At 33.3% G+C, this 13,062-nt stretch overlaps 2 protein-coding genes across 3 annotated transcripts; one reads left to right on the top strand and one right to left on the bottom strand.

The window, feature by feature from the left end:
* The first annotated feature begins 8,228 nt into the window (after positions 1-8,228).
* Positions 8,229-9,832, top strand: ENA (DnaJ/Hsp40 cysteine-rich domain superfamily protein). Of its 2 annotated transcripts, none has more exons than XM_011003142.1 (4): positions 8,229-8,989; positions 9,078-9,192; positions 9,299-9,353; positions 9,466-9,832. In XM_011003142.1, exons 1-4 carry the CDS (start codon positions 8,804-8,806, stop codon positions 9,668-9,670), a joined length of 561 nt encoding a protein of 186 aa, XP_011001444.1. In that variant the 5' UTR covers positions 8,229-8,803; the 3' UTR covers positions 9,671-9,832. The 2 variants fall into 2 exon arrangements, with proteins under 2 accessions (XP_011001444.1, XP_011001445.1); XM_011003143.1 differs by having other exon boundaries at positions 8,231-8,989; positions 9,078-9,174.
* Positions 9,833-10,024: 192 nt separating this feature from the next.
* Positions 10,025-12,789, bottom strand: LOC105108718 (WD-40 repeat-containing protein MSI1). The gene is made up of 6 exons (XM_011003141.1): positions 12,159-12,789; positions 11,744-12,070; positions 11,461-11,613; positions 10,963-11,087; positions 10,704-10,799; positions 10,025-10,539 (listed from the first exon to the last, which is right to left on the bottom strand). Exons 1-6 carry the CDS (start codon positions 12,501-12,503, stop codon positions 10,311-10,313), a joined length of 1,275 nt encoding a protein of 424 aa, XP_011001443.1. The 5' UTR covers positions 12,504-12,789; the 3' UTR covers positions 10,025-10,310.
* Between the last annotated feature and the right edge of the window lie 273 nt (positions 12,790-13,062).

Here is a 13,062-nt window from a genome sequence, read left to right on the forward strand (position 1 = left end):
TACCAAACTTAGAAAAGAGATATTGGTGTAATCCAAATCGAAATATTGTTCGGTAATGAGGTCATATCTAGAGCTATAGATCTCAGATTTAGGTCTATTTTATATGGATGGAAAGGTAAGACATACGCCTACAACTTTCATATGAAGCCAAAGATCTAAAAAGGTCATTTTCAAGTCCAAATTATTGCAATGACAAAGAATCCCGAATCTGTCCTCCAGCTCGAGCACTGTTTAGTATTTTGGCCATATCTGGAGTTCTAGAAGTCCAAATGAGCTGAAGTTTTTACACAAGAAATCTGAGACAATTGCCTACAACTTTCATGTTTACAACTGGCTCCAATTTTGACGTTATCAATGACGTTTTGGGCAGACAAGAGAAGATAAGGATTGTCACCAAGTCAAAAGTTGGCCACCCACTTATCAATTAGTCATCAAATCAATAGTTCCCAATTTTGGCCTATAAAAGGAGGCATTTGCCATGTATTTAGGCATCTTGGTTTCTAGATCAAGATCATGTTCTTGCTTTCTCTCTTTGTATTTTTTTGTAATGTTTATGCTTTGCTTTCATTAATATCAAGTTTATGTCTTTCATTTCCTTTCATTTACTTAGCTAACTTTTATCTTATTTATGTTCTTATTTTGTTTATTTATTTTTCTTTCTTTCTTTCATTATGTCTAGCTAAGTTTATTATGTCAAGGTGAAAAGGTTACACTAATGGTGTAAGAATAAGTATAGTGTAAACTCAATATGGACTTTAATGTTTGATACTAACATGTTTTCTATTTGTTATCTTGTTCACTCTTTAATACTTTGCTTGTTAAATGACTAATCTTGATTTATGTTGTATAACACTTGGTACAACAAATGTTTGACACTTTCATAGTTCATATTATATCGTATAACTGACACTTGAGCTATGAAAGGAACTTGATTTGTTGTTAACATAAGTTATAATCATGAATGCTTGACGAGATTTACAAGTATTAGCATTAATTGAATAAGATGACTAATGTAATCATGTTAACAATATATAATATGATTGGAACCTCCTTTGTGTGTGGTTAATATATAATATGATTGAAACCTCCTTTCTGTGTGGTTTCCAATTGAATAATAAGAGTTTATACTATACTTATTTGACATATCATTAGTGGATCCTCTAACCTTGACATTTGTTATTATCATCGTTTAATCCTTACATTAATATTTCATCTCCAAGTTCTCATCTTTTTCTTCTTCTTCTCTTTCTTTATTATTATTATTACTACTACTACTATTATTATTATTATTAATATTATTTTTGTTATTGTTATTGTTATTGTTATTGTTGTTGTTATTGTTACTCTTGTTGTTATTGTTGTTGTAGTTGTTTATTATTGTTGTTTATAATTTATACAAATAACCTCCTTGTGGTTCGACCCCGGTCTTGCCGGGTTATTTATTACTTCAACACTCCTGCATTTGGGAGAAGACATCAATCTTTTAGTCATGTCAAGTTTTTGGCGCCATTACCGGGGAGGTAAGTTTTGTATAAATTATAATATTTATTTTATTTTCTCTTTTCACTTTTCTTGTATATAACTTTGCTTCTTCTCTCTTATTTCTTCTTCTTTTGTTTTCCTTTTCCTTTTATTCTATTCCTCCACGTGCATAAGAGTGTGGTCACGTACATCAAGTGGTAGACTTTGTAGGGTATACTCATTATTTTTAGAAAATATGGCCGAAGAAGATAATCAATCACTTCATAATGAGAATAATGAGAATAACGAGAATAACAGTGCTAGAACACTTAAAGACCATATGAATCCCACAAGAACACTTATTAAATGACTAATCTTGATTTATGTTGTATAACACTTGATACAACAAATGCTTAGCACTTTCATAGCCCATACTGTATGGTATAACCGACACTTGAGCTATGAAAGGAACTTGATTTGTTGTTAACATAAGTTATAATCATGAATGCTTGACGAGATTTACAAGTATTCGCATTAATTGAATAAGATGACTAATGTAATCATGTTAACAATCTCTAATCTGATTGGAACCTCCTTTGTGTGTGGTTTTCAATTGACTAATAAGAGTTTATACTATACTTGTTTGACATACCATTAGTGGATCCTCTAACCTTGACATTGTTTAATCCTTACGTTAATTTTCCATCTCAAAGTTCTCATCAACTTTTCTTCTTTTTCTTTTTCTTCTTTTTTTCTTTATTATTGTTATTATTATTGTTGTTGTTGTTATTATTATTATTATTACTATTACTACTACTAGTAGTAGTAGTAGTATTATTAGTATTATTATTGCTACTGTTATTATTATTGTTATTATTACTATTGTTGTTATTTATAATTTATACAATTAACCTCCTTGTGGTTTGACCCCGGTCTTGCCAGGTTATTTATTACTTCAACACTTCTATACTTGGGAGAAGACAACAATCTTTTAGTCGTGTCAACATGCGCCAACCAGTAACAGTTCTAGTGGGAATTAACTCATTGTTCTCAAATGAGTAGGGATTGCCTACTTGGTTTGGAAATGGCTTTCTAACATTACTTGAATCAGAAGTTTGGCCATATAGCACTTCCTTGAAGGCTGGAATGGTAGGACACTCAGTTGTCCTATGCCCTTTGCTCTCACAAACAACACAACTTTCCTCTTGTTATTCACTTATGACATGCACTTTTTTAATCTCAAGAGACTCTACTTTCCTAGCCAATGAGGCTAATCTAGCATTGAGGTCATTAGTCTCTTTCAATTGAAACTTCCCACTTGAATGAGAAATGGTGTTTCTAGACTCAACATGAACTGGGAGAGAAGTCTCCCATTGCTTTGTGTTTTCAGCCAATTGATCAAAAAAATCAAAGGCCTCACTTGGTTCTTTGTCATAAAACTCACCATTACACATGGTTGACACTAGCTTTTTAAAATCTGCGGTAAGTGAGTCATAAAAGAAACTCACTAACCTCCACATCTCAAAACCATGATGAGGGCATGCATTTAACAAGTCTTTGAACCTTTCCCAAGCTTAGTAAAATGACTCATTTGGACTACAAGAAAAATTCATCATTTGACGTTGTAAAGCTACTGTCCTATGAGTGGGGAAATATTTTTTTCAAAAATTGAGCTTGCATTTCTCTCCATGTACCTATAGACCTAGGATGCAAGGAGTTTAGCCAAAGCTTGGCTTTATCCTTTAGAGAGAATACGAACAATTTAAGCTGAATGGTTTCCTTAGTGCATGTTCTATCAATAAAAGTATTACATACCTCTTCAAAGTCTTTAATGTGTATGTATGGATTTTCAGAATCCATACCATGAAATGTGGGAAGAAGTTGAATCATGCCCGGTTTCAAATTGAAAGCTTGTTGGTTAAGAGGTAAGATAATACACGAAGGTGTACTTTGTCTAGCCGGGTGAAGATACTCTCTAAGAGTTCGAAAATTAGGTTGATCATTGAATTGTGGAGGTCCATTACCTTGAACACTCCCTTCACCCTCTACATCTTCAACATTAGCCATGATAAAATAATAATAATAATAATAATAATATAACAATTATATGAATATGAAAGGAAAGGAAAGAAAAAAAATGCAAATAAAAGTAATAGCTCAAAAATAAAATACAACAAATTAAGAAATTCACTCTCCAACTAATAAGCACTATTAACAACAATAAACATTAAAAGATAATTATAAGAAGCTTGAATAAAAAGGCGGTGATACCGGCCAAGCACTTTAGACAATAAATAAAAACAATATCAACCAAATAAAATGAAATAAACAAGAAAAATATTAGCAACTAATAAGAATAGAAAATAAAAGAAAAATGGTTGAACCAACCAAAATCCAACAATTAATAGTCCAATATCCAAAACGTTAAGGTCAAATTTTTTTTAGGCGGTAAAACCAACCACTTGATTTGTTTTTTAATTTTTTTTTAGGCGGTAAAACCAGCCACTTGATTTGTTTTTTAATTATAACAACAATAAACATTAAAAGATAATTATAACAAGCATGAATAAAAAGGCGGTAATACCGGCCAAGCACTTTAGACAATAAATAAAAACAATATCAACCAAATAAAATGAAATAAACAAGAAAAATATTAGCAACTAATAAGAATAGACAATAAAAGAAAAATGGTTGAACCAACCAAAATCCAACAATTAATAGTCCAGTCCACAGTCCAATATCTGAAATGTTAAGGTCAATTTTTTTTTAGGCGGTAAAACTAGCCACTTGATTTGTTTTTCAATTTTTTTTTTTGAGGCGGTAAAATCAGCCAATTGAATTTTTTGTTTATATGATTTTTTTTTAGTTTTCCAATAATCAAATCTAAATTTGTTACCTTTGCTTGCTAGCTCCCTGGCAACAGCGCTAAAAAATTGCTTGACCGCTTTTTATGATTGGCTTATTTTAACTCGCAAGTGCACGAGTGTGCAATGTAGCAATTAACTCGGTAAGATCGAGGTCATATCCATAGAGAGCTAGATTTGGAAATTAAGCTAGTTGACAAAAAAAAAACTCAAGAGAAATTAAATTAACAATAACTTGGTTCAAAATAATTGATGGATTTGTTTTCAAAGATAAAAAAAATGTAAATAGATTTTAAATGACAAGAAAAAGTAAGTCTTGGTCCAAATCAATTTTAATGGTGATGTATTGGTGATTTCTTCAACATATATAAGATAACTCAACCTAATCTCAACGATGGTGATATTAGATCCGAAGATATTACAATGAAGATTAGAAAGATGAAGATTGATTATTGCTTAAGAATGAACAAGTACTTTCATATTAAGTAAGACATTGAATCAAGCAATCTCTATACCAAAACTAAAGTTTGTGCATAAAAATTCAAGAATATAACATTACCTAAATGGTTTCTAAAATTTCTTTACAATAATAAATCATTCATGAAGAAAACGAGAAGATAAACATTAAGATTCATTCATATCCTAAAGAACTCACCTCAATCACCATTATCCTTGATTTGGATCCAAGAAAGAGTTTAGCCAACCATGATTATATATAAGAATACTTCAATAAACATGAAATAACTTGAATCAAACAGAAATAATAAGTTTTACAAACTAAAGAACCGAAATCTATAAAGAAGAACACAATACAATTTCAGAAAAAAATCGGACACAAATCTGACTCTAACTTTGAAAAGTAATTTGACCCTCTTAAAAGCTTTTTTTTTGGGGTGTCTATTAGATACATATAGGAAATTCTGTAACCTTTCCATATCATTAAAGAACAGCTCATTTGACACCTGAGTCAAAAGTTATGGGTAAAACACCAAAAGATGTTCTGAAAAATCAAATCAGGACAGCTTTGCAACCACTATGGTGCAAGTTTTTCTTCCTCATTTATGAGTTGTCTCCTTCTTCTTTTTGACCTAAAATAATGTAAAAATATCCCCTCCAGCTTTCCATCCATGTGCTTGCCTTCTTGGATCAATGGATTACCCAAAATAAATCAATTGTTATTTGTTGTGTGGACATGTAAGATCAAGGATTGTGTTTGGGCTGATTTGAAGGTTGATTTGGGGTTGATTTAGGGATGATTTTAGGCTGAATTTGAGAATCAAATAAGTATACAAATGTACTTATTATTTGGGCTAAGATTGACATTGAAACCTTGAGTGTTTAATGGTTGAAGTTTGCACACAACATAAGGCAAGTTTGGGCTTGAAATAGATCATATGATATTCTTTTCTAGAATTGGAATAGAATTGATTTTTGGGATAAATTTGGAGCACTTATTTGAGCCAAGATTTGCTTCAATCTTCAACTAAATATCTCTTCAATTCTTTGTTTTGAATTCCGACGTTGAATTTTTTGAATTAATTCATTTAAGCTCCAAAAACCTATCGAAACATTAAAACAAACTTCATTACTAAAAAAACACATCAATTATTATAAAAACAACCAAATAAAAACAATAAATACATATATAAAATAAGAGACTTAATGGCACTTTTGATGCATAATCATTAAGCATTCATGATTATAACTTATGTTAACAACAAATTAAGTTCCTTTCATAACTCAAGTGTCAGTTATACCATACAGTATGGGCTATAAAAGTGCCAAGCATTTGTTGTACCAAGTGTTATACAACATAAATCAAGATTAGTCATTTAACAAGCAAAGTATTAAAGAGTGAACAAGATAACAAATACAAAACACGTTAGTATCAAACATTAAAGTCCATATTAAGTTTACCCTATATTTATTCTTACACCATTAGTGTAACCTTTTCACCTTGACATAATAAACTTAGTTAGACATAATGAAAGAAAGAAAAATAAATAAACAAAATAAGAACATAAATAAGATAAGAGTTAACAAAGCAAAGGAAAGGAATTGAAAGGCATAAACTTGATATTAAGGAAAGCAAAGCATAAACATTACAAAAAATACAAAGAGAGAAAGCAAGAGTATGATCTTGATCTGGACACCAAGATGCCTGAATGCATGGCAAATGCCTCCTTTTATAGGCCAAAATTGGGAACTATTGATTTGATAACTAATTGATGAGTTGGTGACCAACTCTTGACTTGGTGACAATCCTTATTTTCTCTTGTCTGTCCAAAACGTCATTGATAATGTCAAAATTAGAGCCACTTGAGAACATGAAAGTTGTAGAAAATTATCTCATCTTTCTTGTGTAAACAATTCAGCTCATTTCAACTTCTAGAACTCCAAATATAGCTAAAATACTAAACTGTGCTCGGGCTGGAGGACATATTCGAGCTTCTTTGTTGTTGCTACAATTTAGACTTGAAAATGACATTTTTAGATTTGGGCTCCATATGAAAGTTGTAGGCCTATGTCTTACCTTTCCACCCATATAAAGTAGACCTAAATCTGAGATCTATAGCTCCAGATATGACCCAATTACCGAATAGTATTCTAGTTTGGATTACACCGACATCTCTTTTCTAAGTTTAGCCATCTTTTTATCCTTTCAATTTCAGTTCTTAAATTCATGAATCAATCCTTTCATTTATGTGATAGGCCTGCATTTAAAATGAACATTTATCAAAAATTAAATGTATCTTATATTATTAGATATATTATTATAAAGCATGCTTTAGTTAAGGAGTTATTGATACTTCAAGTGCAAAATAATGATATAAAACCTTGATAAAAATATATTTTTAAGTACTAATCAATGTGATTTAACATCTTTAAATACAAAAATTAAAAAAATAATAATAGTTTTGTTGATAAATTTGCATATATTTTTAGATTTAATAACTAATTTATTAAAGTCATGAGAACTTGGTTTATCTTTCAAATATACTAAAAAAATTATTTTATTACTTTTAATTTATGAGACTATGAATTTGTTACTTTTAACTTGTGAGACTATAAATTTATACGTAAAACGTATTCTCGATATTGAATAAAAATATATTTTTTTTATTTTTTTATTTATTACTTTAGAATGATTAGTTTTTAATCTGATAAAATAAAATCTTTCATATTCCTTATTACCAATGATGACTTTTCTTAAATTTTAAATAGATAAATGGTTAGAAAACACAACAGTATTTTATTTTATATCAGATAAAAAAAATACAACTTATCTTAAATAAGATGTATTAGAGATAATACATCATTTCTATATACAATTACTTTATTTATTTAAATTCTAATATCAGTTAAAAATTTTAATAATTAAAATACTAAAACATAATTTTTTTTTTTTTCGCACACTACAATGATCCTATTTCAGTAGGATAATTACTCTAACACCGTTGACGCGTGATAAATTGCATCGAGAAACTAGCCTTGTTTCTTTATGAACCTAGTACATTTCCTTTCTTGCAACATGCCATACCATACCATGAAGAAAATATCAACTATTAATTAGCTAGTAATGTGTACATATATACCAATAGATATAAACAAAAACACAAACATGATTATGAGAATGGAATGCAAAATTAACAAGCCCAAATAATCTGAATGAGAAAGAGAAGAAGAGAAGGAGTCCATATATAGATTCTAGCAACCAATTTAGACAAGTATATTTTTAGAATATTGTTTTTAGTGTCGATTCTAAGAGAAATTACTATAGTAAATTAGATGGTCTTTTCTGTAATTTAATTTTTATTATTTTATAGCAATTGAATTCTATTTATAATTTATATTAATAGCTCTTCATATTCTAAACTAAAGAATTGATTATTTGGTTCCAAACAATTCCATTACAAACGTTGCAAAAAAAAACGTTCGAGAAACAAAGGGAAACCTCGTACTGTTATCTGAGGGGATATTATGAACGGGCTTCTGCAACCAATACCTTCTCAACAAGCGAAAGATCAGTGTCAGCTTTTACATTCTGAGTTCATTTGGATTTAGAAGCCAGCAATGTAATCGGTTCCTTCCCTGCATTCCCCTCCCTCTCCAACTCTATGTCATGAGCCACCAGTTTACTCTGTCCTGATACTCCATCGGCTTGATTGTGTCCATCAATCTCCTGTAGCCCGTTTACTCTCGTTTTGGCTTTCGTCAAGTGGAATCAGCTCTGAAGAGGTTTTCTTAAGGGATGGAGGAGGGATTTTGTAGGTTACAAGGGTTTAAGAGGTAATTTTGTATTTAGGGCTTTCTTTTCCTTTTTATACCATTTGTTATATATGTAGATCCCAAAAAGAGAAGGATTTTTTTTCAAGGTAAATTAATACAGAATCAATTATGATAAATTTAAAAAATTATTAATATGTCTGTCTGTCGATGTGCCACAGTGGCAGTTGGTGTAAGTAGATGAAAAAATAATGGCAGTGAGCACGGCGGCGGCCACTCTGCTGAAGGCTGTATGGTTGGATCAACTAGAATTGGACAGCGCAAAGAATAGTAAGAAGACAGCTGTTGTTGCAGGAAAAGAAGAACGTTTTGGTACAAGTAGAAGAAACCCACACCACCTTTCCCTCACAAAGCCATCTTGGGTTGTCAGAACAGAGGTATGTAACTATCAATTTCATTTCCGTTCTTCCCCTCTTCTACCCATTATAATTCTCTACACTGCTAATACTTGTATACTTTGGACAGTCAAATGTACGGAAAGAAATAAGGAAGAGGCCAGACCCACCTTGTGAGGTCTGTCATGGAACCGGTAGAGTTGATTGCCCCTATTGTTCTGGACAAGGTGTCAACCAACCTCCCAGTATCTCTCTTTCTTTTTATTCTGATATGATAATGAATTATGGTGTTTCCTGCCTTTTACTAGCATTTGATTTAAAATTGGTTGTAACTCTATTTAAATTCTGTAGGCAGGACTAACTGTGTGCATTTAGCAATGCTTCCTGAAGGTGAATGGCCTAAATGGTGAGCTATCAGCAGATTGATTTCTTAAGTGGATTAATGGAATCAGTACTGCTGTTAATATATCGAAGTTAACAACTCCATTGTAAAATCAATTACACTTGTTGTGTTGCAGGTGCAGGACTTGTGGTGGTAGTGGCCTCAGCTACTGCTCCCGTTGCCTTGGAAGTGGAGAGTATAGGTATATCATGGGCTTCCACTTCATGATGGCTTCTGATGACACCAAAAACCACCCGCAGCAGCATCAGACACCCGCTCAGAGTACAGCTGCCGGGGGGCCACTCAACGTAGAAGATTTGGATGCAAACCATGACACCTGAAGATTCAGCAGATAATTTTGGCCAAAGCAGCTTCCAAATTTGCATTCTGTGTTCAGGATGTGTAAAATTTAGATTTGGTATGAAGAAAGCTGCTGTCACAGTAACTAAGAGAATGTTTATCATTTTGTTTCAATCTGCGTTGCGCTAAGCATGTTTGGCATATAAAAGAATCATTTTAATTCTTTTTAAAACAAAAGAAAGAAAAAACGCTGCTCACAATATCTCACACACTCAATAGCTTTTTCTAGCATAGCATCGGACGTCCATGAATATATACCAATCCTTGGGACACATTGTGTGCTAAGCTTAAGAATCAAACGTTTTGGCCATCTGGAATAAACTAAAGAGAATAGCTAACCCACTTAAACTTCTTCTGTTATATGATTTTCTCCGGCAGGCGCTTCATCTTTTAAACCAGATTATGACCTTGTGCAACGCCGCAGCAAAGCATCATCCAAACAACGCACAAGCGACCACATTTGACCCAAAAAAGTTCGGAACAAGGATCGAAAAAAGAGCCTCCATACACGGGAGATCTATTGGAGGCTAACCAAAAAAAAAAGGCGACTAAAAAACTAAAAAGATCCTACAAGCACCCGTCGTGTGATTGATAATATACTATTAGAGCCTGGTAAATACACTAGGAATCTTTTGTTGATTCATCTGCTGGTATATCATCTTCATCATGGTAGATATTCTCTGCCATCTGCCATATCTGAAGGATGTTATCTTCAGCTACACTAGCAACAACCCAATCTTCACATGGGTTCCATGAGAAATCTGATATTTTACTGGTGTGACCACCATGAATGAAAAGCAATTCTGGTGGGCCATCTTCAGCATCCTCTGGTGTCTGCTCATCATCAATCCTGCAAGGTAGAGCCCCACATTAAACAAAGCAAATGTAGCTCAAAACAATCCTCATGTGGTGTTGGCTTATCCAAATAAAAGCTCAAAGCAAACCTCAAACCCGGCAACCAGTAAACCTAAGAAATATCAATTAACAGCTCACTGGGTTTTTTCAATGACAAACCTGCTAAGATCCCAGACCATAAGCCTTCTACCAAGGCAACAAGAAGCTAAGATAGTCTCGTTCTTTGGATTCCACCCGACTTGGAAAACCTCCTCCCTGTGTACATCACGGAAAAAATAAAGTACAGAAGATATTAAATAACAAGTTTTGAGGTGATCTGTTCATGCATCCATGCTTGCATGTGAGTGCCACTCGTAAACAATACACACCACAGACGTATGCCTGGACGAATAATACAGAATTCCCCGTGTATGCTTACTTGTGACAGTTAAATGTATGAAGTGCAGTATTGATCTTCCGTATGTCAAATAACTTGACAGTCTTATCAGTAGACCCCGTTGCCACAACCCATTCATTAAAAGGATTAAAAGCCAAGCAGTTAACCTAAGACAAGAACATAAAAAGAAATCACATCAAATAAAATAAAAAAAAGAGATATATGCATCATGACATGTCAACACTGGCAAACAGCATGGTTTTTAGAATAAGAATAAAAAAAAACTCATCAGCTTTCAAAGCAACAAAAACTCGCATGTGTATGAGGAAACCTTTTGACAAATACGAATTCACCAATACAGAACCTTCTGATTGCAAGGCACAAGTTTTTGAGCAATTAATAGCACAATTACAGATCATTTCACATGGAACATGTCAAGTCACAGGTTTCAGATTGCATATGAAGGTAAAAAACCATGTCTTAGCCACTAAACAATTAGTTTATTACATCACGAAGGAATCACAAAAATGCATGGCATACCTCACTCTGGTGAGCAACTACGGAATGGACAGGCTTAGTAACAGATGGAGTTCGGAGATCCCATATAAGCAGGTATTGATCATCCCCAACAGAACCAAACAAATGTTCATGTCTCAGATGCCACGCTACATCTTCTACAACACCTTCATGAACCTATAAGACAGTACTTTAAATCATCACACACATTGGCATATCTTAAAAAAAACACAAAAATTTATGCTTTATTTCTCAATAACTACTCGAAAAGAAACATCATAGTGAACATATGGGCATGCAAACCAACCTTAAAGATTTGCATGGCATCAAGAGACTTATTCTTAGGAGTGGTGTTAATGTCCCACAAGCAAATTTGAGCATCATCAGAACCACTAAGCAAATACCCTTCTTTAAACTTACTCCAAGACAAACCATAGCCTTCAGTGCTGTGACCCCTCAATCTCAAATCAGGAGTACAAGCACCATCAAGAGGCGGCTTAGATGGGTGCTTGCTGTAGTCAAAGACATAAACTTCAGCACTAACTGTCTTGGTAGCTATCATGAATGGGTTTTGCGGCATATACCGCGCCCTATTCACCTCCCCATCATGATTTATTTGCTGAATTATTTGCACCTACAAAATTAAAATCGATCACATCAAATCTGAGAAACAAAATAAAACCAAAATCTTGTAAAGCCACAAAAAAAAAAGAAAGCAAAACCTTGCCATTGGCGGCGCCAAATCCTCCAAAATCGGAGCGATCGTCATCGTAGTGACGGGCGTCGTTTTCTGCGTCGTCAAGAGGAAGCTGGACCTGGGCAAGCATGAGATAGTTAGGCTCGTTCTCGGAGGTGTGGGTGCCAAGAATCATCTTTTGAACGGAGTAGTCCTTGCCAGGAGGCTCCTCGCGATCGGGAAGCCATTCGACCGTGAGAGAAGGCCATTCGAGGGCATGAGTGATGACAAGGTCGTAGAGGAAAGGCGTGTTCTTTTTCCATATCTTGTACTCTTCGTTTATCAATCGTTCTTCTATCTCTCCCCTCATTTCGTCTTCGTCTTTCCCCATCACCCTCTCCTCTTTATTTCTTCAACTTGGATATGATACGCTACTCTTCTTTTGCTTTCTAGGGTTTCTTTTTGTATTTTAATTTGGGGATTTTTTTTTTTAGAAAGAGGGTAGAGTTAATTCCCGCCAAGAAAACAAAAGGGATAGACAGATCAAATCAGATTTGCAAAAAGAAAACAAACCCTAGCACCAGACAGCCCCAGGAGGTTTTCCATATCAGTGACGGTGAGGTAGTGAGTGACGGTGAGTCTGTTGGGGGTTGGCACTGTGGTCGAGTTATTTCTATCAAGATAACTGATTTTTTTATTTAAAAAAAAATATTTTAGATATATAATAAAAAATAACTTAAAAAAAAAAACCATTCTTTTAAAACAAAAAAATAAAATGGTGGCTGTAACTGAAAGAATTTACGAGCACTGCTGTCATTTTTTATTTTTGAACTGCGGTAAGGTAAGGTAAATAAAAATAGATAAGTTTACAATTTTTAACTTGTCCTAAAATGATATTTTTGACTTTTTGACCGCCTTGAGTTGAGAAAAAAAGAAGGAAAGAAAAGGAA

Source organism: Populus euphratica, unplaced genomic scaffold (assembly GCF_000495115.2).
Source record: "Populus euphratica unplaced genomic scaffold, PopEup_1.0 scaffold528.1, whole genome shotgun sequence".
NCBI classification, from domain to species: Eukaryota; Viridiplantae; Streptophyta; class Magnoliopsida; order Malpighiales; family Salicaceae; genus Populus; species Populus euphratica.